General features: G+C 37.4%; 2 protein-coding genes across 6 annotated transcripts in view; both read right to left on the reverse strand.

Annotated features, from left to right (window-relative positions):
- Positions 1 to 4,956: 4,956 nt before the first annotated feature.
- Positions 4,957 to 10,278, reverse strand: LOC109054318 (probable ATP-dependent RNA helicase DDX5). Of its 4 annotated transcripts, none has more exons than XM_042729176.1 (13): positions 10,121 to 10,278; positions 8,992 to 9,166; positions 8,802 to 8,898; positions 8,596 to 8,729; positions 8,443 to 8,508; positions 8,223 to 8,364; positions 7,978 to 8,138; positions 7,717 to 7,889; positions 7,528 to 7,638; positions 7,378 to 7,439; positions 7,240 to 7,299; positions 6,180 to 6,401; positions 4,957 to 6,040 (listed from the first exon to the last, which is right to left on the reverse strand). In XM_042729176.1, the coding sequence occupies exons 1-13, from the start codon at positions 10,159 to 10,161 to the stop codon at positions 5,649 to 5,651; spliced, it is 1,836 nt and encodes a 611-aa protein (XP_042585110.1). In that variant the 5' UTR covers positions 10,162 to 10,278; the 3' UTR covers positions 4,957 to 5,648. The 4 variants fall into 4 exon arrangements, with proteins under 4 accessions (XP_042585110.1, XP_042585115.1, XP_042585124.1 ...); XM_042729181.1 differs by having other exon boundaries at positions 8,992 to 9,163; positions 10,121 to 10,270; XM_042729190.1 differs by having other exon boundaries at positions 5,703 to 6,040; positions 6,167 to 6,401.
- A 2,849-nt stretch (positions 10,279 to 13,127) lies between these two features.
- Positions 13,128 to 18,559, reverse strand: part of LOC109049134 (E3 ubiquitin-protein ligase SMURF2) — a 52,209-nt gene continuing 46,777 nt past the window's right edge. For both annotated transcript variants that reach the window (XM_042729276.1, XM_042729272.1), the window contains exons 17-20: positions 18,213 to 18,333; positions 17,815 to 18,016; positions 16,456 to 16,531; positions 13,128 to 15,459 (exon numbers count right to left, since the gene is read on the reverse strand). In XM_042729276.1, coding sequence (XP_042585210.1) covers positions 15,360 to 15,459; positions 16,456 to 16,531; positions 17,815 to 18,016; positions 18,213 to 18,333 — 499 coding nt within the window. In that variant the 3' untranslated portion in view covers positions 13,128 to 15,359. The remainder of the gene's footprint in view (positions 15,460 to 16,455; positions 16,532 to 17,814; positions 18,017 to 18,212; positions 18,334 to 18,559) is intronic.

The raw sequence follows: 18,559 nt of genomic DNA on the forward strand, positions 1-18,559 counted from the left end.
CTTTTCTTAGAGTGTAGCACACTAACTACTAACACACTGCTTAAAGCATAATTGTTAGGAAGGTGTAGTATTACTAGTTTACTAGCTGTGTTAGTGTTCACTGAATTTAAAAATACAGTCACTTATATTTTAATATTATATTATGCATATTATTTTACAAACAAATCTAAATCAACATATACAAAATAGTTTTTTGCTGCGACTTGATGTGACGCAATGTTGCGTCGCGATTACGCAAAGACGTCATCGCGCAATGACATCATAACGTCATTTAGCAACTCGAAGCAACAAATCGACCTTCCTTTAGCGACTCTCTCTGAAAATGAGTTGGCAGCACTGCTCCTTATCAGCTGTTTCAGTGTGTTTTATTGGCTTGTCAAAAAACTCCTAGACTGGGACTGAGCGTGGCCAGACCTAAAAGATATAAGCAGTTGCATTGGGCCCCAGGGCCATATCAGGGTTCAGACAGTACTGCTTGGTAATTACATTGATAATGTTTCATCGAATTTCGATTCAGTACATGTTTAGATTTGAATCCAGTGTGCTGTTTAGTGTTACATCTTTGTATTTGACTGCACTAGACAGGTCTTCCACTGCAACAAAACCTTGCATCTTGCAGTTTAGTAAACTCATTGTTATAAAAACAAATGCCATTTATACTGACTGCAGCCATTAAACATATGACATTCTTCTTGGCAAGGCAGCCCTGAGACTCATTGAAAAAAAATCCATAATATAAGAATGAAAAACACTTTTCAACTCAACAGATAAAATCTAATGAGCTGCTATATTAAGATGCAAGGTGCTATTAGAACTGCTACATTTCACTAAAGTGCATGTTGACTTCTGAGAACTGAACTGAGTTTACTTTACTGTTCATCACAGACTGGGATGTCTAGGTTCTTTTGTAGAAACAGAAGCTGGTCTACATGTTCCGGAGAAAGCGTGCTTCACTGTGCAGTTACTACTATCTGCTGCAACACTAGTACCAGGGATGCATTGATAATGCTTTGCCAACTTGGTCAGCAGCGGGAAGGCAGTCCACCAGCTGACGGGGTTTTAGTGGGGGATAGTGGAGGGGGGCCTCCAAATATCTCCTCAGCTCTGGCATCAGCAAATCGAGGGAAAACTCTGCCATTATTGAACGCCTTGCACAATAGATTCACCAGTGCAGATGTTCTTTTCGGGGCAGGGCCTTCACCTAGGCCTTTGTCTGTACTATCTGGCTTAGCAGGGTCCTCAAGCTCCTCCTTCTGCAGTGAAAGAGAACAGAAAACAGTCAACAAAGTCCCATATTTGAATTCCAAATTCAGTGTTATCTTGTGTCTCTTTCCCTAAGATAAAGTTGGATGCTCCTGATAAATTGGTGTCTCTGTTCTGCACATGACACACACACACACACACACCAATTTATCACACGCATACACAATGTATGGTAGTTGTTGTGGGGTCGAAGCTCTGCCACACTTGTGTATCTCTTGGCCAGATCTTCATGGAAAGCCTGTTTTACTTCCTGAACGACTGGTGCATCATTACCACAAAAACCTGCTTCTGGTAATAACATAACTTGTCCAATGATTGATAAATAAATATTTGATCGCTGAATATTGTACCCTTATTGAGGTAGCTGTTTAGTAGGAGCATGATTTTGCATACCATTGTGTGAATGAGACATAATATATTATTATATTTATGACTAACAATCAAATGTTAGAAACTAGTTGTTATGAATATAGGTGCCATTGTCTTCTTATGAATGAATTGTTTGTCATTGAGTCAGTGTTGCTGATGCAAAGTAGGCTCTCGTTACCAAACACCAAGAAACTAAATTAGGATACAATTATGAGTCGTTAGCAAACTGTTAGTTACTTTAAACTAACCTTCATCTAGGAGATCACAGGGATATGTGAATATTTGATCTGTTAGCTGGTGGGCTTATGACTCGGCAGAGAAAAGCTGCTGCTATCAAACATTGTTTACTTCATCAACTTAAGTCAGTGTAATGGCGAAGGTTTAGATCAAATAGGCCAATTGATGGAAGGTTTGCGAAGAAATTTCACGCTCTCTTCTAAAGGTATTTTTTTGTATTTTTTAAATACAAAAATACAGTTACTTGAAAATTTTGATGCTTGAACAAACAACCCTGACTTGACAAGCCCGCATCCAACAGGAGCTGCAGGAGTTTCACTGATCACAAGACTGACTAGACCAAGCTCAGTGACAAACATCATGTCTTGTAAGATCTGCTCCCTTTACACAGAGTAAACGTGTTTGAAATCAAAGGTGAACAGTGCGAGCTGTACAAAAGTGATTTATGACCGCTCCCTGCTAAAATTATTTAGGCGTACAATGTTAGCACATCTGCGTGGGCGGGTGGTACGAAAACACAACAGAAAATATATAATTTTGTGATTGGCTGTTATGTAGTGTGGGGCCAGGGTGGGCCAAGCTTCTGTGAGCCTGGACTGAGTCGCCCTTGTTCTCCACCCATCACACATCAGTGCTACTAATGTTGCTGTCTTCAAGGCTTCTGCAACCTTTATCTTCATTTCTTGGTATAGCTGAGGTGGGTATGCGGTATTGCAGCTCACTTGACTATATGTGTGGTTACTTCCTGGTTTTCGATAAGCCAGTTCAGTCATTTCCAGTCAACTGTTTTAATCAGCTGTGCTATCAGGGGAGTGAGGGCCCTGACTCTACATAATCCATTCACAATGAAAAGTTTTGTTTGTCTAAGAGGACCATACTGTATACTACCGTATATTGTTTCAGGAATGACACAAGTGAATCCGCTAAATTGTTGCACGGGTGTTTGCTCTAAATTGATGGTGAAACTGTAGAGATGTAGGAAACGAACTAACTGACAAACCGATGTCAAAAATAAACGTGCATTAAGTGATTCAGACTAAATTCATAGTAACAAAATTGTAAAAAAATGAAAATAATTATTTTTTAAATCAAATCTAAAAATATTTTTAAAATATTAAGTGCATTATTTAATTGTTGTACCATTAAAAATTAATTATTTAATTTGTAGTTAACTAGTTAAGTAATTGAATAATTAACCCTTATAGGCTGTTGGTGTCTGGGCTTATTTTTTTATTTTTTTTAATGACATGAGAAATTGTGACTTCCTGCACTTGCAATACTTTATACTTTAGTGCAGTAAAAGTACTCAAATGTATTACAATAGTCATTTTATAATAAATCCAAAAGCAAGACTTCAAAAAGAAGAAGAAAAAAAAACTGTAGGGAGTTGAAATGACAACTGACTTCCATCTACTGGTTATAATGGTAATTTCATGTCATTTTTTATCTTAAAAGTCTTTGTTCTAAGGTTCTAAGATGATATTAAGACAGTTTAATTTTTTTTATAACAAAATTAAAAAACATTTTCTTTACTTGAAATAAAATAAATGTTAACTGAAATAAAATACTTAAACTGTTTTTTTAGCCAGTTGACAAGGAAACATTTCACATTTTCATTTAGTTGATCTTGATGTAAAATAACTAAAAGTAAAACTATTTTTTTTAAATAATTATAAAGACACCAAAACATAGACATTAAAAAAAAAAATCTAATAAAAACAACAAAAACAAACAAAATTGCTAAAACTAAAATGAAAACAGAAAATATAAAAATAATTCAAAATGTTTACAAAAACTATAACACTACCTGAATGATACTAAAATAATATTACTGTACAATAAGGTGTAAGAGGCCCCCAACTGCTTAGGGCCCCCAAAATGCCCTGCGTCAACGTTGTTGAGAGAAATCGTGTGTAAGTGCAGAGGGTTGTGTGTGCTGTGTAAACATGATGCTTACTGTAGTTCTACACTAAATGTCAACATCCATTTATTCATCTCACTCGCACAAAAACAGATTCAGTATTCCTCAGAATGAATAAAAACAGTGAAATGCAAACTCAGAATATGACACAAAGCATATTAAATGTTAAATAGCACAAATATCCTTTGTGTTTAATCCCATTTTATTAACCAGTGTCTTTGCTGCTGACCTTCAATGATCCATTTCAACCCTAAGCAAAAAATTACTTTAGATAAACATAACATTTGTGTTTCCTTTTTTTTATTGCTGAAAAGAGAAAAATGAGCCAAGCCCAGATGAGAAAATGTAATGGAAAAGTAATGTAACATCACTTTCCAAAAAAACTAAGAAACCCAATTAGTTGAAGCTAATTGTAGCTATGATATTAATATAATTTTCCTATGTTATTGGATTGTTGGATAGGGGTTGAGGCATCAAAAGTAATGAAGTAACAAAATGTAGGGATCAGTATTAGTCAGTGTAAGATGTTTGTGCTCATTATGGGTTATTCTCCTCACTAAAGACTTTCTCAAATGTGTTCTTTGGCTTGTCAGTGAAAAAATCTCATTTAAAAGACACCATTTTATAATCTATTTTTAAGTAATATAAAATCAACATATTTATAATTGAATATGGCAGATGGCTGAAAAAAATCCCTTGACCCCTTCATCTAGTATAACACTTACCTTTTGATGTAAGATTTTTTTTTTTTTAATTTTCAGCCTTTTACATTTACCAATGCTGCAATTATTTCTTCAAAATAAATTTAAAATAACTATTTTGTATTTGAATATATTTTGAAATGTAACTTATTTCTGTGATGCAAAGCTGAACTTTCAGCATCATTACTCCAGTCTTCAGTGTCACGTGATCCTTCAGAAATCATGACTTGATGCTCAAGAAACATTTATCAATGTTGGAAATCATTGTGCTGCTTTATAATGTGGAAAACAGTCAAGAATTACTGCAAATACATTTGAATTAAGGTGTATCCCTATCATTGGTGTTATCAGTGTTAAAAATAACACATTGATGCAAGTTGTGGATAAATCTCACAGGGAGATATTTTAGCCTTCATTAAGTGTCATTAATAAATGTTAAACTGAAGGTAGAGATGAGTTAAAACCTTTTTGCAAGTCATTTTTTAATTACCCAGTAGTTGGAGAAATACATCTGTAATACAATCAATGAATGATACAAGTATAAAGTACAAAACATAGAACCAAGCAATAAGCTTGAATAGCCACTTAAGATTTGTGCCATAACTATAAACAAGTGGAAAAAAAAAAAAAAATTTTTTTTTTTGTTTCATTTGCAATAATCAAAATCGGTTCCTTTGCTTTCAGCACTCTCTGAACATTTAGAATTACCAAAAACAATTTTCTCTGCTCTTCTGCAACAATGATTCAATACTACACTGTAAAAGATAAAGCTATATAAGATGCATTAATATTAAGACGTCCTAGCCGCAACTTCTGCTACTCACAAATTCAGACACAAAAAAAAAAGTGTTACTTTTAAGAGTTTATTTGAGGACCATGCAATGGCCATGAATGGCCCTTGACATTTTTTACAAGTGTAGATCCTTCATTAGCTCTACAGTACAAAATAAGTTTAAGTTACTAAAAAACAAAAGATACATCTAACAAAAACAAAAAAAAGGGGAGGGAGAAAAAAAAAAAAAAAAAAAAAAAAAAAAAAAAACCCTGCACAGCAGACTCTGGGATGCTTGTGACGGCATGTACATTTTACAACCTGCTCTGAAGAAATAAAGTTACATGAACGGAACAGTTAAAGATTGAGATTAGCAAATGAAACTTTACTGAGGGAATGTGGGAGGAGCCATGGGGAATGGCATGGACTGTGGCATCTGTTGGGGGTTGAAGGGGAACGGTGGAGGGTGGTTCATGCTGTTCTGAACAGCCCCTTGGTTGGGAGCAAACTGCTGGTTCTGATAGCCTTGGTTTCCGTACCCACCAGATTGACTGCCGAAGTTACCCTGTCCGTTATTGCTGTATCCCGCGTTGAAGCTGTTACTGCTGTTGTAACCGCTAGATCCGTTTTGAGTTTTGTTTCCAAACACCTTCTTTTGCCCGTAAGAGTCACTGTTACGGTTATCCTGGCTGTAGCTGTTGAAGTCCCGCCTGCCGCCAGTGTGGCGATCGCGGCGGTCATCCCTATACCCTCCACCTCGACCTCCCCTTGAACGACCTGGAAGAGAAACTGGAGTTAAACCTGGATCCGTAAACCGATCGGAACTATGTAGAAGAACCATACCCTTTAAAGAGAATGCAGGACAAAACAGGCTGAGGGTAAACCACAGTTCTTGTATCTCACCAATTGGATTTACCTCCTCTGTCTTCGGCCATTTGGATGAGCTTGGGGTTTATGGCTTGGTTGGCCTCACGGAGGACCGAGACGAGGTCGTGAGCCTGTTTCATGTTGTTGGGCGTAAAGAAAGTGTAGGCTGTGCCGGTTTTCTGACTGCGAGCCGTACGGCCAATGCGGTGAATGTAGTCCTCAGAATTGTTGGGGTAGTCATAATTAATGACAAATTTGATGTCCTCCACATCTGTTAAGAGAAAACGGACGCGCCATGGCAGGAATAGAGGAGTGCGGGTGCACACCGCCATAGCAGCGAGGACAGGAGGTGTTAGCAAGGGAAACAACGAATGATAGGTCATCGACTTACCACGCTGAGGAAAGGATGGTTAAAATCAGGACCTTAAGGATCCAAATGACAATTAACAATGTCCTCTATTAAAAGCGACAGGACAAACTGCTGCATCTTGCCAAGACTCAACTCGCTCAAAAACGAGACCGATTAAGGGCTTAAATTTAAGGCTGACGCAAGCTTTCCAACCAACCGGTGCTCACTTGAAAGAAAATATGATTCTCTTTGGCAGGACTCGACATGACTGAAGCCAGCAAAAGGAGGGCACGCATCGACCAGCCGGGTAATCGCATTCAGTGCGGAGGCATGTAGGTTAAAGCAACTGCTCTCGATGGAAAACCGCTAAAATTTCATACAACGCACTTCCTTTAGAGAAAACTCACAGTCCTTAAACTTAAAGTTCAACAGTTCAAGCTGTTGCGCGAGAGCAGGACGCAAGTGCAACCACTCAACGGCAAAGCACTCCTCCGTGGTATGCCGCCCCTTGGATTACACCCCAATCACGGAGCTCCGAACACCTCTGAATGCAATTTGATTGGCTGGCAGACAAGTAGAACTCCACAGAGGAGCTCCTTACCCCCTCCTGGTGAACCTGGACGCGTCATGCCAAGGTCCTGCCTCCAAGACTCCACCTTCAGGTGAGAGGGGCTCAGAAAGGCACAGCAGTTAAAAGGAAACGGCAGAACTGTATAGTATACACAATAAGTGACAAGGACATTAAAACGCAATAACAAACCTAGTCCTCTGGAGGCAACGTCTGTGGCAATGAGGATGGGCGCTTTGCCATATTTGAACTCTGTTGAGGTAGAAAAAAAATAAATTAAAATCATGCAAATTAACCAAAAATGCTGAGACCTTCATGGCAAACACGTACCATTGAGCACCCAGTCTCTTTCCTGCTGACTCTTGTCTCCATGGATGCCCATTGCTGGCCACCTGCAACAGGAAAAACCAGTCAAATTCCTCCATTTCAGACCCAAACAAAGCAATCATGACAAAGCAAAGCAAAGTAGGTCAATCTTACCCATCCCTACGCATGCTCCTGGTGAGATCATCACACCTTCTCTTGGTCTCCACAAAAATAATGGTCTTGTTCTCCTTCTCGCTCATGATTTCCTCCAGCAGACGCATCAGTCTGAAAAAGAACCAGTTTGTCGTCATGCGTTCCCTCTCACAACCCTCAAAACCAAACTTTAATGTCCCCAGCACTCACTTGTCTTCCTTTTCGCCATCATTGCAAACGTCGACAATCTGTAGGATGTTGTGGTTGGCGCTGAGCTGCAGCGCACCGACGTTGATCTGTACATAGTCCTTCAGGAAGTCCTCAGCCAGCTGCCTCACCTCTTTGGGCCACGTAGCGCTCCACATAAGAGTCTGTCTGTCCGGCTACAGGAGCAAACGATTCAAGAGTTACTATCTTTTGAAAATCGACAGCCGATACGAATCTCTCCAGACATTTTAAAACGATGCATACTCTAATTTGGTCCAGGATTTTTCGAATCTGAGGTTCAAATCCCATGTCAAGCATCCTGTCAGCTTCGTCAAGCACAAGGTACGTGCATCTGCGCAGATTTGTCTTTCCAACTTCAAGGAAATCGATAAGTCTTCCGGGTGTGGCGATACAAATCTCGACACCTGACACCAGCAATGGAAAAGACAGACATTAAACACCCACTTAAAGCATGCCAAAAGAGATTCAAGATCTGTTCCAACTCGCACCCCTTTCCAGATCCCGGATCTGTGGTCCTTTGGGAGCGCCTCCGTAGATGCAGGTGGACTTGAGACGAGAAGCCTTGCCGTACTCTGCCGCCACCTGCTGGACCTGCTGCGCCAATTCACGGGTGGGTGCCAACACCAAGCACTAGAGACATAAAAACATCCGATTAAAACACCGACTTAAAGACAGATTGAAACATACTTGACAGGTCGCTGAACTTACAATGGGACCGTCGCCACGTTCCAGGAATGGTTGGTGGTTTATGTGAACAATAGAGGGAAGCAGATACTGTAGAAAGAAGGGATTATAATTATAACCAGTTCAAATGAGTCAAAGCCAGATGATTTGTGTCAGGATTGTTTAAAAGCATCATACCGAGAGCGTTTTTCCAGAGCCGGTCTGTGCAATGCCAACCATATCTTTGCCACTCAGTGCCACTGGCCACCCCTGAGCCTGGATAGGAGTTGGATCGGTCCAGTTCTGTTTAGCGATCACATCCATCACATAGTCTACAAAACAGAACAGTTAATTTACCCTCACAAAACTCTATATTCAAAATCTTTTAAAACGTATTAACTTACTTGGAAAGTTTGCTTCATGGAACTTTACAATGGGTTTGGGACAGTCTCGACCTTTCACCGTGATCTCCTTGGTTCTCCTGTAGTGTTCAACATCTTGCTGCAATACAAGAGACACGCCACATCTTAAACTCTAAAAGACAAGAAAAACAAACACCACATACACACTCAACTGCAGTGAGAGTTTACGTACAGCTGACCGCCGAGAAACCTCAGGATGCTCCTGGTAGAAGTTCTTCTCAAACTTGGGGAGCTCGTCCAGGTTCCAGTGCTTTTTCCGCAGACGTTCACCAGGATTCCCGAACTTCTTGCCCGCAGGAGGTCCGTTTCTGCTGCCTCCAAAACGTGGAGGACCACTGCTGTAACTACTAGTGGAGAAAGAGGACATTTTAGAACAGCTGAGGCTCAATGACAAATTAACTGGCCAGTGTGTGTGTGTGTATACAGATCAAAAGCACCACAGAATATCTATCTGCACTGCCATGGTACTTTTAAAAAAAAAAAGAAAAAAAAGGCACTTCAAGTGTAACGTTAGTTCACGTCATTTTAGTGTTTTGGTAGGAACATTTATAAATAAATAATAAAATAAAAAACTAAGTTGCTATGTGTAGTAAACCTACAAACCAAAAACCTGGTAGCAACATAGTACAGTAACGCGTCACGACACTTTAGATATTCACACCATACAGCTATGTCGCATATATCACTGATACACCATGGCCACACACACACACACACACACACAGATATATACAGACACATACACGTACTTTTGAACCTATCCTCAAACAAAACAAAAAAAGGTCCGTTAAGCAAAACTCAAAAGGCCTGAATAATAGATGACAAAAGCTCAGGTTTGGATTCAGATCGTGAGTTCTTGTCTGCGCCACGTTTTAACGTCGCTGCCATTTTATTTCCTACCGGCAGGAGACAAAGAGGAAAAAAACCGGCCGGCATTTTACAACATCACGGTCACATGGCCCGACGAGGCCTTTAAACGGTATAAATCCACGAGATTTGTGTTGAAATTCAATTAAACGTGCTTTTTTCGACATTTACGATGTGTTTTACGCGTTAGAATATCAGAAACTCCTTTTCCGCACGATTTGTGTCGTGTAAACGGACACGTAACGTAACGTTACCTATTCATCCGCCATAACACGCCCTGATCGGATTGAACCACACGACAAAACCGACGGAGAAGTGATTTGATTCATCCGCGAGAACAACCGATCAACGGCCACATTATAACGAAACCCGCGTCGATTGATATTTTAAATTATCACAAATATTTTCATCGAAAAAACATCGACCCATCTTACCCTCTGTCACGACCGCGGTCTCTGTCGGAATATCCAGGCATATTGTAATCTGAAATGATAAATTAAAATTTAAATAATCGGACGTTTCTTCCCCCGGTGACTCGCAGTGATGGTGCTCGTGAACGCCGATTACTGCGTGAACTCGCCGGGTTTTATAAGAAGACGAGCTGACTTCCGGAAAATCGTTGACGTCTTTCTGACGTATAGGCGTCGCGCGCGTTCTCGTCGCCGAGCATGCGCGTTGGAGATTAATGCCTACTCTGAATTCTTACCAAATATTGTGAGGGTGCTATGATAAAATAGTGGTAACAGATGGTAATACATTATTAAGATAGTTCTATCTCATTGTATTTACACTAAACTGAAAATAATACCATGGGACAATATGTCCCCCGAAAAAAGGCAGTGTGATTGCACTTTTTTTTGCATTAGTAAACAGTAGTTGATATTTTATAACAATGCAAAACTTCAAAAATTGAATTGGATCTGGAGCTTCAAAAATCTTTTAAACCCTGTAAAAGTCTCTTACCACATTTATCTTTTTTATAAACGCAAAACTGTTATTTTAGAAAGCTATGAGAAACTCCAATGGTTTGAAAAAGAAACGTTAGTGGAGTATAAAATAAGAGTTTCAAGCAACTTATGTGATATCCCGAAGAATTACATTCCTATATGTTCAGAAGCTAAGGGCTGTATAAACGTTAGTGGTTATATATATATATATATATATATATATATATATATATATATATATATATATATATTTATACAGTCATGGCCAAAAAAATTGGCACCGTTGGTAAATATGATCAAAGGCGGCTGTTTATTTCTGGATCTTTTATTTTAAAAAATTCACAAAAATCTAACCTTTCATTGGATAATAAGAATTTAAAATAGGGAGAAATACCATTATGAAGTAAATGTTTTTCTCAAATACACGTTGGACACAATTATTGGCCCCCATGTAAATTCTTATGAGTAAAATATCTCTGAAGTATATTCCCATTCATATTCACAATTCAAGCACTCCAGGGTGATTATGAATATGAAATCATCCAGCTCTGGCTTCCTGTTTCACAAAAATATAAAGAGGAGGGAAAACAAAGCCCAAATCCCCTTAATCATCCATCACAATGAGAAAAACCAAAGAATATATTTCTGATGTGCAGCAAAAGATAATTGAGCTTCACAAATTGGTGAAGTGGCTTTAAGAAAAGAACTAGAGCAGTGAAAATTCCCATTTCCACCATCAGGGCAATAATTAAGAATTTCCAACCAACAGAAAATGTTACAAAACTGCCTGGAAGAGGACGTGTGTCTATATCGTCCTAATGTGCGGTGAGAAGGAGAGTTTGAGTAGCTAAAGACTCTACAAGGACCACCGCTGGAGAATTGCAGAAAATAGTTGAGTCTCTGGTTCAGAAAATCTTAAAAAAAATGGTCAAACAGCACCTACATCAACACGTGTTGTTTAGGAGGGTTTCAAGAAAAATTCTCCTTGCTCATCCAAAAACAAACTAAAGCATATTCAGTTATCAGCCATGACTGGAACTTTAAATGGGACTGGCTTCTATGATCAGATGAAACTAAAAATGAGCTTTTTAGCAGCAAACACTCAAGATGGGTTTGGTAAACACAGGGATAAAAAGTACCCCACGTGTACAATGAAATATTCTGCTGTATTCTTGATGTTGTGGGCCTATATTTCTGCTGGAGGTCCTGGACATCTTGTTTAGACACATGGCATAACTGATTCTATCAAATACCAACAGATACAAAAAAAATCAGTAAGTGACTGACTCTGTTAGAAATCTTATAATAATCTTACAATAATCCAAACACAAACCTCAAACAACACAGAAATGGGTCACTGAGCTCAAAACCAAGCTTCTGCTATAGCCATTCCAGTCCTCTGACCTGAACCCTACCGAAAATGAGTGTGATGAACTGAAGAGGAGAAGCACCATCATGGAGCTGGGAATCTGAAGGGTCTGGAGTGATTCTGGATGAAGGAATGGTCTCTGATCTCTTGTGAGGTGTTCTCTAACCTCATCAGGCATTATAGGAGAACATTTAGAGCTGTTAAACTGGCAAATAAAGGTTTCAAAAAGTATTGAATAAAAGAGGGCCATTAATTGTGGCCAATGTCTATTAGAGAAAAATATTTATTTCATAATGATATTTCCCCCCATTTTAAATTCTTATTATCCAATGAAAGGATACATTTGTGTGAATTTTTGTAAAATAAAAGATCAAAAGGATTAACAATGCAGATTAATTTTCACAGCCTTCTTTGATCATATTTACCAAGGGGGCCAATATTTTTGGGCATGACTGTATATATATATATATATATATATATACACACACACACACACACACACACAAAGAAAAAGCTCAAATATATAATAGTTCTCTCATGTTTAAGCTTTCTTGGTCTGTAAACACTTTTCATGTGTTATTTCAGTTTTAATGACAAGTATTATTACAGAATGTGTAGAAAGTTAAAAAACAAAGCACAAATGTTATAATTTAAGTAATGAAGCACACTTATATGCACTCTATTGGCAGTCATTTTGGGTTCCATTACCTTGTGTGAATGGCAAAGATTGTTGTCTTTAGATTTGGTCAAATTGAGTCTGACACTCTGAAACTTATCAAAAGGGGAATATTTTCACCTCCCCCCACTTTTCAAGAGAGGGGTCAAATTCTTTCTTATTCTAATGGGGACATCTGCCCCCTTTGTACCAAGATGATGCTTAACAGCCCACCTTGGTGTCACAAAAGGATTGTGAAGCACTGCGATACTCTTGCCACACTATTGAACCTTTGCAATCAAGTTTGCAATCATTCTTGCTGCATCTATAATAATATGGTAAATAAATACATGATGCATCGAGGATGTAACCCATTTACACACAGAATCACAGTGATAGAAAGTCTCCCCTCTTTAACTCAATTACTGAACTTGTTGGTTGATGTGTCAATGAAAAACATTAAAACAATATATTTTATGGATTATTTATACACAGTCATACAGAAGCAGGCGGCCACAGTGATCCCATCAGGAAGGCACATTTAATCAGATCTAATTACACACAAAAATAAAACACTCTTACAAAAAATGATCGTGTGTGTTACATTTAGCAAATTGCACTGGTCAGCTATGAAAGTTAAAAGCGTTGCTAGTAAATCATGCTGTAAAGGAACGACCCTCTCAAAGCCTAAAGTCAACAGGGCATCCAGTCCACATGGAGGTCTGTTTAACTATACAAATAAAAACATGTTCAAAGAAGAGAAGACAGAGAGATCTTTGTGTGCACCGCATTTAAGTGAAATATATAATCATTCAGTCCATAAAGAGTTTGGTAAATATATATATTTTGCTTATTATATACAGCCATTACATAGTGTGTGTGTGCAAAAATTATTTTTCTTTCAAATCTAATTAATTTAAAGATAAATGACAGTCAGTGACCCACATATATGAATGATATTTTATAACTATCCATCCAGAGGCTTTTTTATTATTTTTTTTCACCACCTTTCACACTCAAATTTATAAAAAAAATAACAAAAGATGTATAGCTCATATTCAGCGTATGCAAACTCTTAACAACAGTCCATGGTCATAGAGGATTGCTATAGACAGGCAGCATCTCAGACACATTCAACTATATATATATATATATATATATATATATATATATATATATATATATATAAAAATGCATGTGTTTACGCAGTTTCTTTTAATAATCTTGAAGGAACAGGTTTTCAAGCTGTGCATTTCAGAGGCTTACAAAGAGCACATCATACATGCTTTTGTTGTTTTCTGCTAGATTTAAACCTAAAGCGGATGTATTTCTATGAAAGATAGAATCGTTTCTTGTTCTTTAGTACAGCTATCCTCCTTGCAGTTCGTCTGTAATGCTCACTGAAGGCCAGTGACATTTTTCCAGGTAAAAATGTTCAGTAAATTGGTACTACAATGGATTAATAATAAATTACAAAAATAACAAGTAACACGGACACTACTCTCCCTTGATTTCCACGAGGGGTAAACGGTTACATTTCTTTTATGAAATAATATTAATAATAATAAAAAACAGGCCCAGAAAATAAATGGTAACAATATAATGAGAAGGTATGAAATGGAAGACACTTCACATCTCATTAACATGCTCATACATATGCATCATATTTAAATCTTTTAAAGGGTTCGATTGACATCTGAGACAAATAAGAATACAGTTTACCGAAAAGTTGACACCAATAATGCAACATATTAAAATGTTTTTCTTCACAATATTTTTTACAAAAAAAAAAAAAAAAAAAAATTTTTTTTGAACATTCAAAGCAAGCCAATGCCAACCTCACTAAAGCCTTTTCAACTTCATTTTTTTGCTCTGGAAACATCGGCAACCATCGGTTCCTGTGATGATGCCAATATATTATATCTGTATAATTTTATTCTTTTTACCTCGTCCTCTCACGCCGTAAAAAAATAAAGCTAGACTACCTACCTACCTAAGAATTCATGTATCATTCGTTCACGTTCAACAAGCTTATAAGTCAGTCTGCGGGTGACACCAGTCTTGAGGAATGGAGCACAGGTAGTCAAGATGGCTTCTGGTGTAGGGCAGCCCAGAAGAGGCCAGTGGAGCACAGGTCCCTGATCGAAAGGAAATTCATCTCGCGGCTTGCTGAAGTCCAAGTGGGCCGAAGATCGGCACCCTTTGCAAGTCCCAAATGACAAACTTAGTCTTTTGTTGACATTGGCTTCCTCCTCTCATCTAGTCTTCGGTAAGGACAGTAGTGCTTCTGCATTAGCTTATGCCTGAACGCTCTTGTTCTGAGTTCGGCCTCTCCTAAAGTCTAGTCTGTGAAAATGCTACATGAAATACTGTTAATATGTTGTCTTAATGCTAAAAATCAACTTATGGACTTAACAAAAAAAAAAAAAAAAAAAAAAAAAAAAAAAAAAAGGAAGAGGAGGTTCCAAAATAGTAAGTACAAGAGTTACTAGCAGCTGAAAAGATACATTGTTTTCTTCTCTTCTTTTCAAATAATGCAGAAAGATCTGTAAAGCAGCATCAGGCGTGGAGTGCTGCTGTATAATCCACCCTTCCTCAGCCTTTCCGTCTGAGCTCCTCGTGAGGCCCACACGTCTGCCGGCTGACTGACCGGTCTGTCCCGCCTGGAGAACGGTTCCTCTGCGAGCGCCAGCGGTGGACGATCATTCCACAGCGAAGCCGCAGGTCTCCTCGATGGCCGTCAGCAGTTTGTCGTAGAGTTTATCGTAGCTCTCGTATGGAGGAATGTCGATACGGTTGAAGCTGAGCCGAAATTGAATAGAAATGAACAGTGGTGAATTAGTGCAGAAAATAGTTTGTCCTAGAGTTAGACTGATATATTGTGGTGAGACTGATTAATTGGCTAATATTTCACATTTGAGACTATCTTATTATTATTGTATAATGATGACAAAAAATATATTGTTTTAAATATTTTTTATATTTATACTCTACCATTCAAAAACTTGGTGTTGGTAAGACTTTTTTTAAAGTCTCTTATGCACACAAAGGTTGCATTTATTTGATAAAAATACAGTAAAAACAGCCATATTGTGAAATATTACAATTTAAGATAAGTTTATATATATATATGGGTGTCACATGCTCATTCATAAATCAGTTTAATTTGTTTATTTTGTTCAAGAAACATTTTGTATTACTATTAATGTTGCAAACAGTTGTGCTCCTTAATGTGTTTGTGGAAACAGTGAGACAGTTTTTCAGAATTATTTTATGAATAGAAATTTTAAAAGAACAGCATTCAATTAAAACAGAAATCTTTTATAATATTATAAATGTCTCTCTGCTGTCACTTTTAAATAATTTAATGTAGATTTGCTGAATGAAAGTAATAATTTCATTAAAAAAAATCTTACTAAGGACAGTGTACATTTTAAATATTTCTATAATTTAATTTAAAGGAAATATAATAAAAAAAAAAAACATAAAATGAAAAATATAAATGCAAAAATGCACCCACCATATCATAAAAAAGCAAAAAAAGCAAATACATATAAATTATCACTTATAATTAATTTGCTCAACAATAGTATTCATTTAATTTAACATTTTAATTGCAGTGTGTAATAGTTTAAATATAAAAACAAAAATGCAAAACTGAAGTTTTCTTTAAGTTGTACACTATCAGTCATATATTGTATATATATTTTCATTATATTGGGGTTTAACTACACTGCTCTCTCTCCTTTGAAAAAAAAAACATACTGGTTGATCACAAGTCTGTAGAGATGTGCTCACCAAGTGTGTGCTTTGGGCAGGTTATTGGTGCTGGCGTCGATCTGATGGATGGTGAACAGACGTGGTCCAGCAGCACCTGGATCATCAAGCATTTTAGAGCAAACATGTATGTATGATTATCATAAAAAAGAAATCCGCTACAAATGACAAATTAATTGCAATTTGATTACATTACTGATTACTAAAAAAAACAAAAAACAGATTACTTTACTTTCAAGTTATCAAACCTAAAAAATACACTACGAAGAAAAACTCATAGTTCTTTCTCATAGTAACGAAACAGCAACTTGAATGATTACTTGCAATTTTTCCTGATAAGAGCGAAAAGAGCTGTCATTTTTAATCGTACAGATAAGTACACTCACAATATCAACAAAACATTGTGCTTTTGTAAAATAAAGAAAATAAACGATGCACTTTCTGTAGTCTGTCTTCACGAACTTCTTTCCGAAACACGTCAAATGAACCAAAACTCAGCGAATACTACACACACAGACATTAGAGATATATCTAAAGTTTAAAGTGTCTATTTTTAAATGAAGTAAGTCATGTCTAAAAACAAATATTCTGTGATAAAGTAATCCGTATGAAACCAACGCGAGGTCCAGTTTTTCCCATCTGAGCTCATTATCTGTAATGTGATCATGCCCACAAGCAGCGCATGCTATTCATACGGTAATCATCCACATGAGATGTGTGAGCCTGTAAACTGCCACATAACCTCCATAAACAAAGCATGAAGATTCATCTCGGATACTTTTCGTTTCTGGAAGAGACGCGCTGTGAGGAATAAGCTAGAATTTACCCCAAAAGAAGAACACGACACGGCGTGCGGCTTGGGCAGCGGAGGAGATCATTCTGATGAGTCAATTATTCTTACTTATATAAGAGTTATTGTGATAAACTTCTACGCATTTTACGAATTTATTTTCCCAAATTATAATGCCAGACTAAAATATGTTAAATCAAGTGCAACATTTTAAAATATGATTTAATTTAATTTAATTTCATTGCATTTAAGTGTTGTACGACTTGTCTGCATTTTAGCTCGCATTCTCCGGTGATTTATTAAAGGACATACTGACGTGCAAAAACATAATTTTAAAATCCTTTTACTTCATATTTTTTCTTTACACTGCATTTGTTACTTAAGTAACATCATTTTATTGATATTAGTAACTGTAATCAATTTACATTCATTTAAAATGTAACGCATTATATTACTGCGTTATCAAGAAAGGTAATAAGAATACAGTAATGCGTTACTGTGTAATGCGTTCTTCCCAGCTCTGATGATTATATGTATAGCTTCCTTTCCAGATCCTGAAAGAGAAACTTGTGCTAAAGGACATCAGGTACCTTGCAGGGCTTTGAATCCTTGTAGTGGGACTCTGGAGGAGCCGGTGACAAACTGCAGCAGTCTGGCTCTCCTCTCCTCATCATACGACTCCACGGCGCGCCAGAACCACTTCACGATGTTACTGTCAGGTGTGCAGTGCTTCAGACGGGTGTTTGACTTCCAGTCATTGATGTCGATCTTCCCGAGTCCACACACAATAAGCTGAAAGTACGAGACACACCTGAATCCCTAACCATGCTCTGATACTGCTCATTGTTATCAGTGAAAATAGCAACTAAAATATACTCCATTACACATTTATCAAGACTGAAGTATGAGCTGAGAAGTCAATTGCCTGTTTGAAGTGGATTTATTTTAGCAAATGGACGTATTTGTTTTCTGAAGTAAGTTTTCATACCTCCAACTCTTTCTCATCAAACGCTTTGAGTAGGTGTTGTGGGATGACCTCATTAAAGCCTTTCTGCAGGGCCAGGAACTGAGCCTCGATGCCCCTCAGGAACCGCCAGTTCACATAAAGCCTGCGCAAAACCAGGAACAAGACACTTAGGCTATTTTCATACTGCCAGAAAAAAAAAATTTTTTTGCATATCCAGATTTTATCCAGATGTGTTTTTGAAAGCCTGAACAGCAAAAAAAAAAAAAAAACCCACATTAAAATTAGATTTTTTTTTTCCAAGTCTGATTCAAACCACATTTGAAAGTTTTTTGAAACTTGATTCCAATCAGATTTTTACAGATGTGTCT

This window comes from Cyprinus carpio, chromosome A3 (genome assembly GCF_018340385.1).
Source record: "Cyprinus carpio isolate SPL01 chromosome A3, ASM1834038v1, whole genome shotgun sequence".
In the NCBI taxonomy this organism is placed as follows: Eukaryota; Metazoa; Chordata; class Actinopteri; order Cypriniformes; family Cyprinidae; genus Cyprinus; species Cyprinus carpio.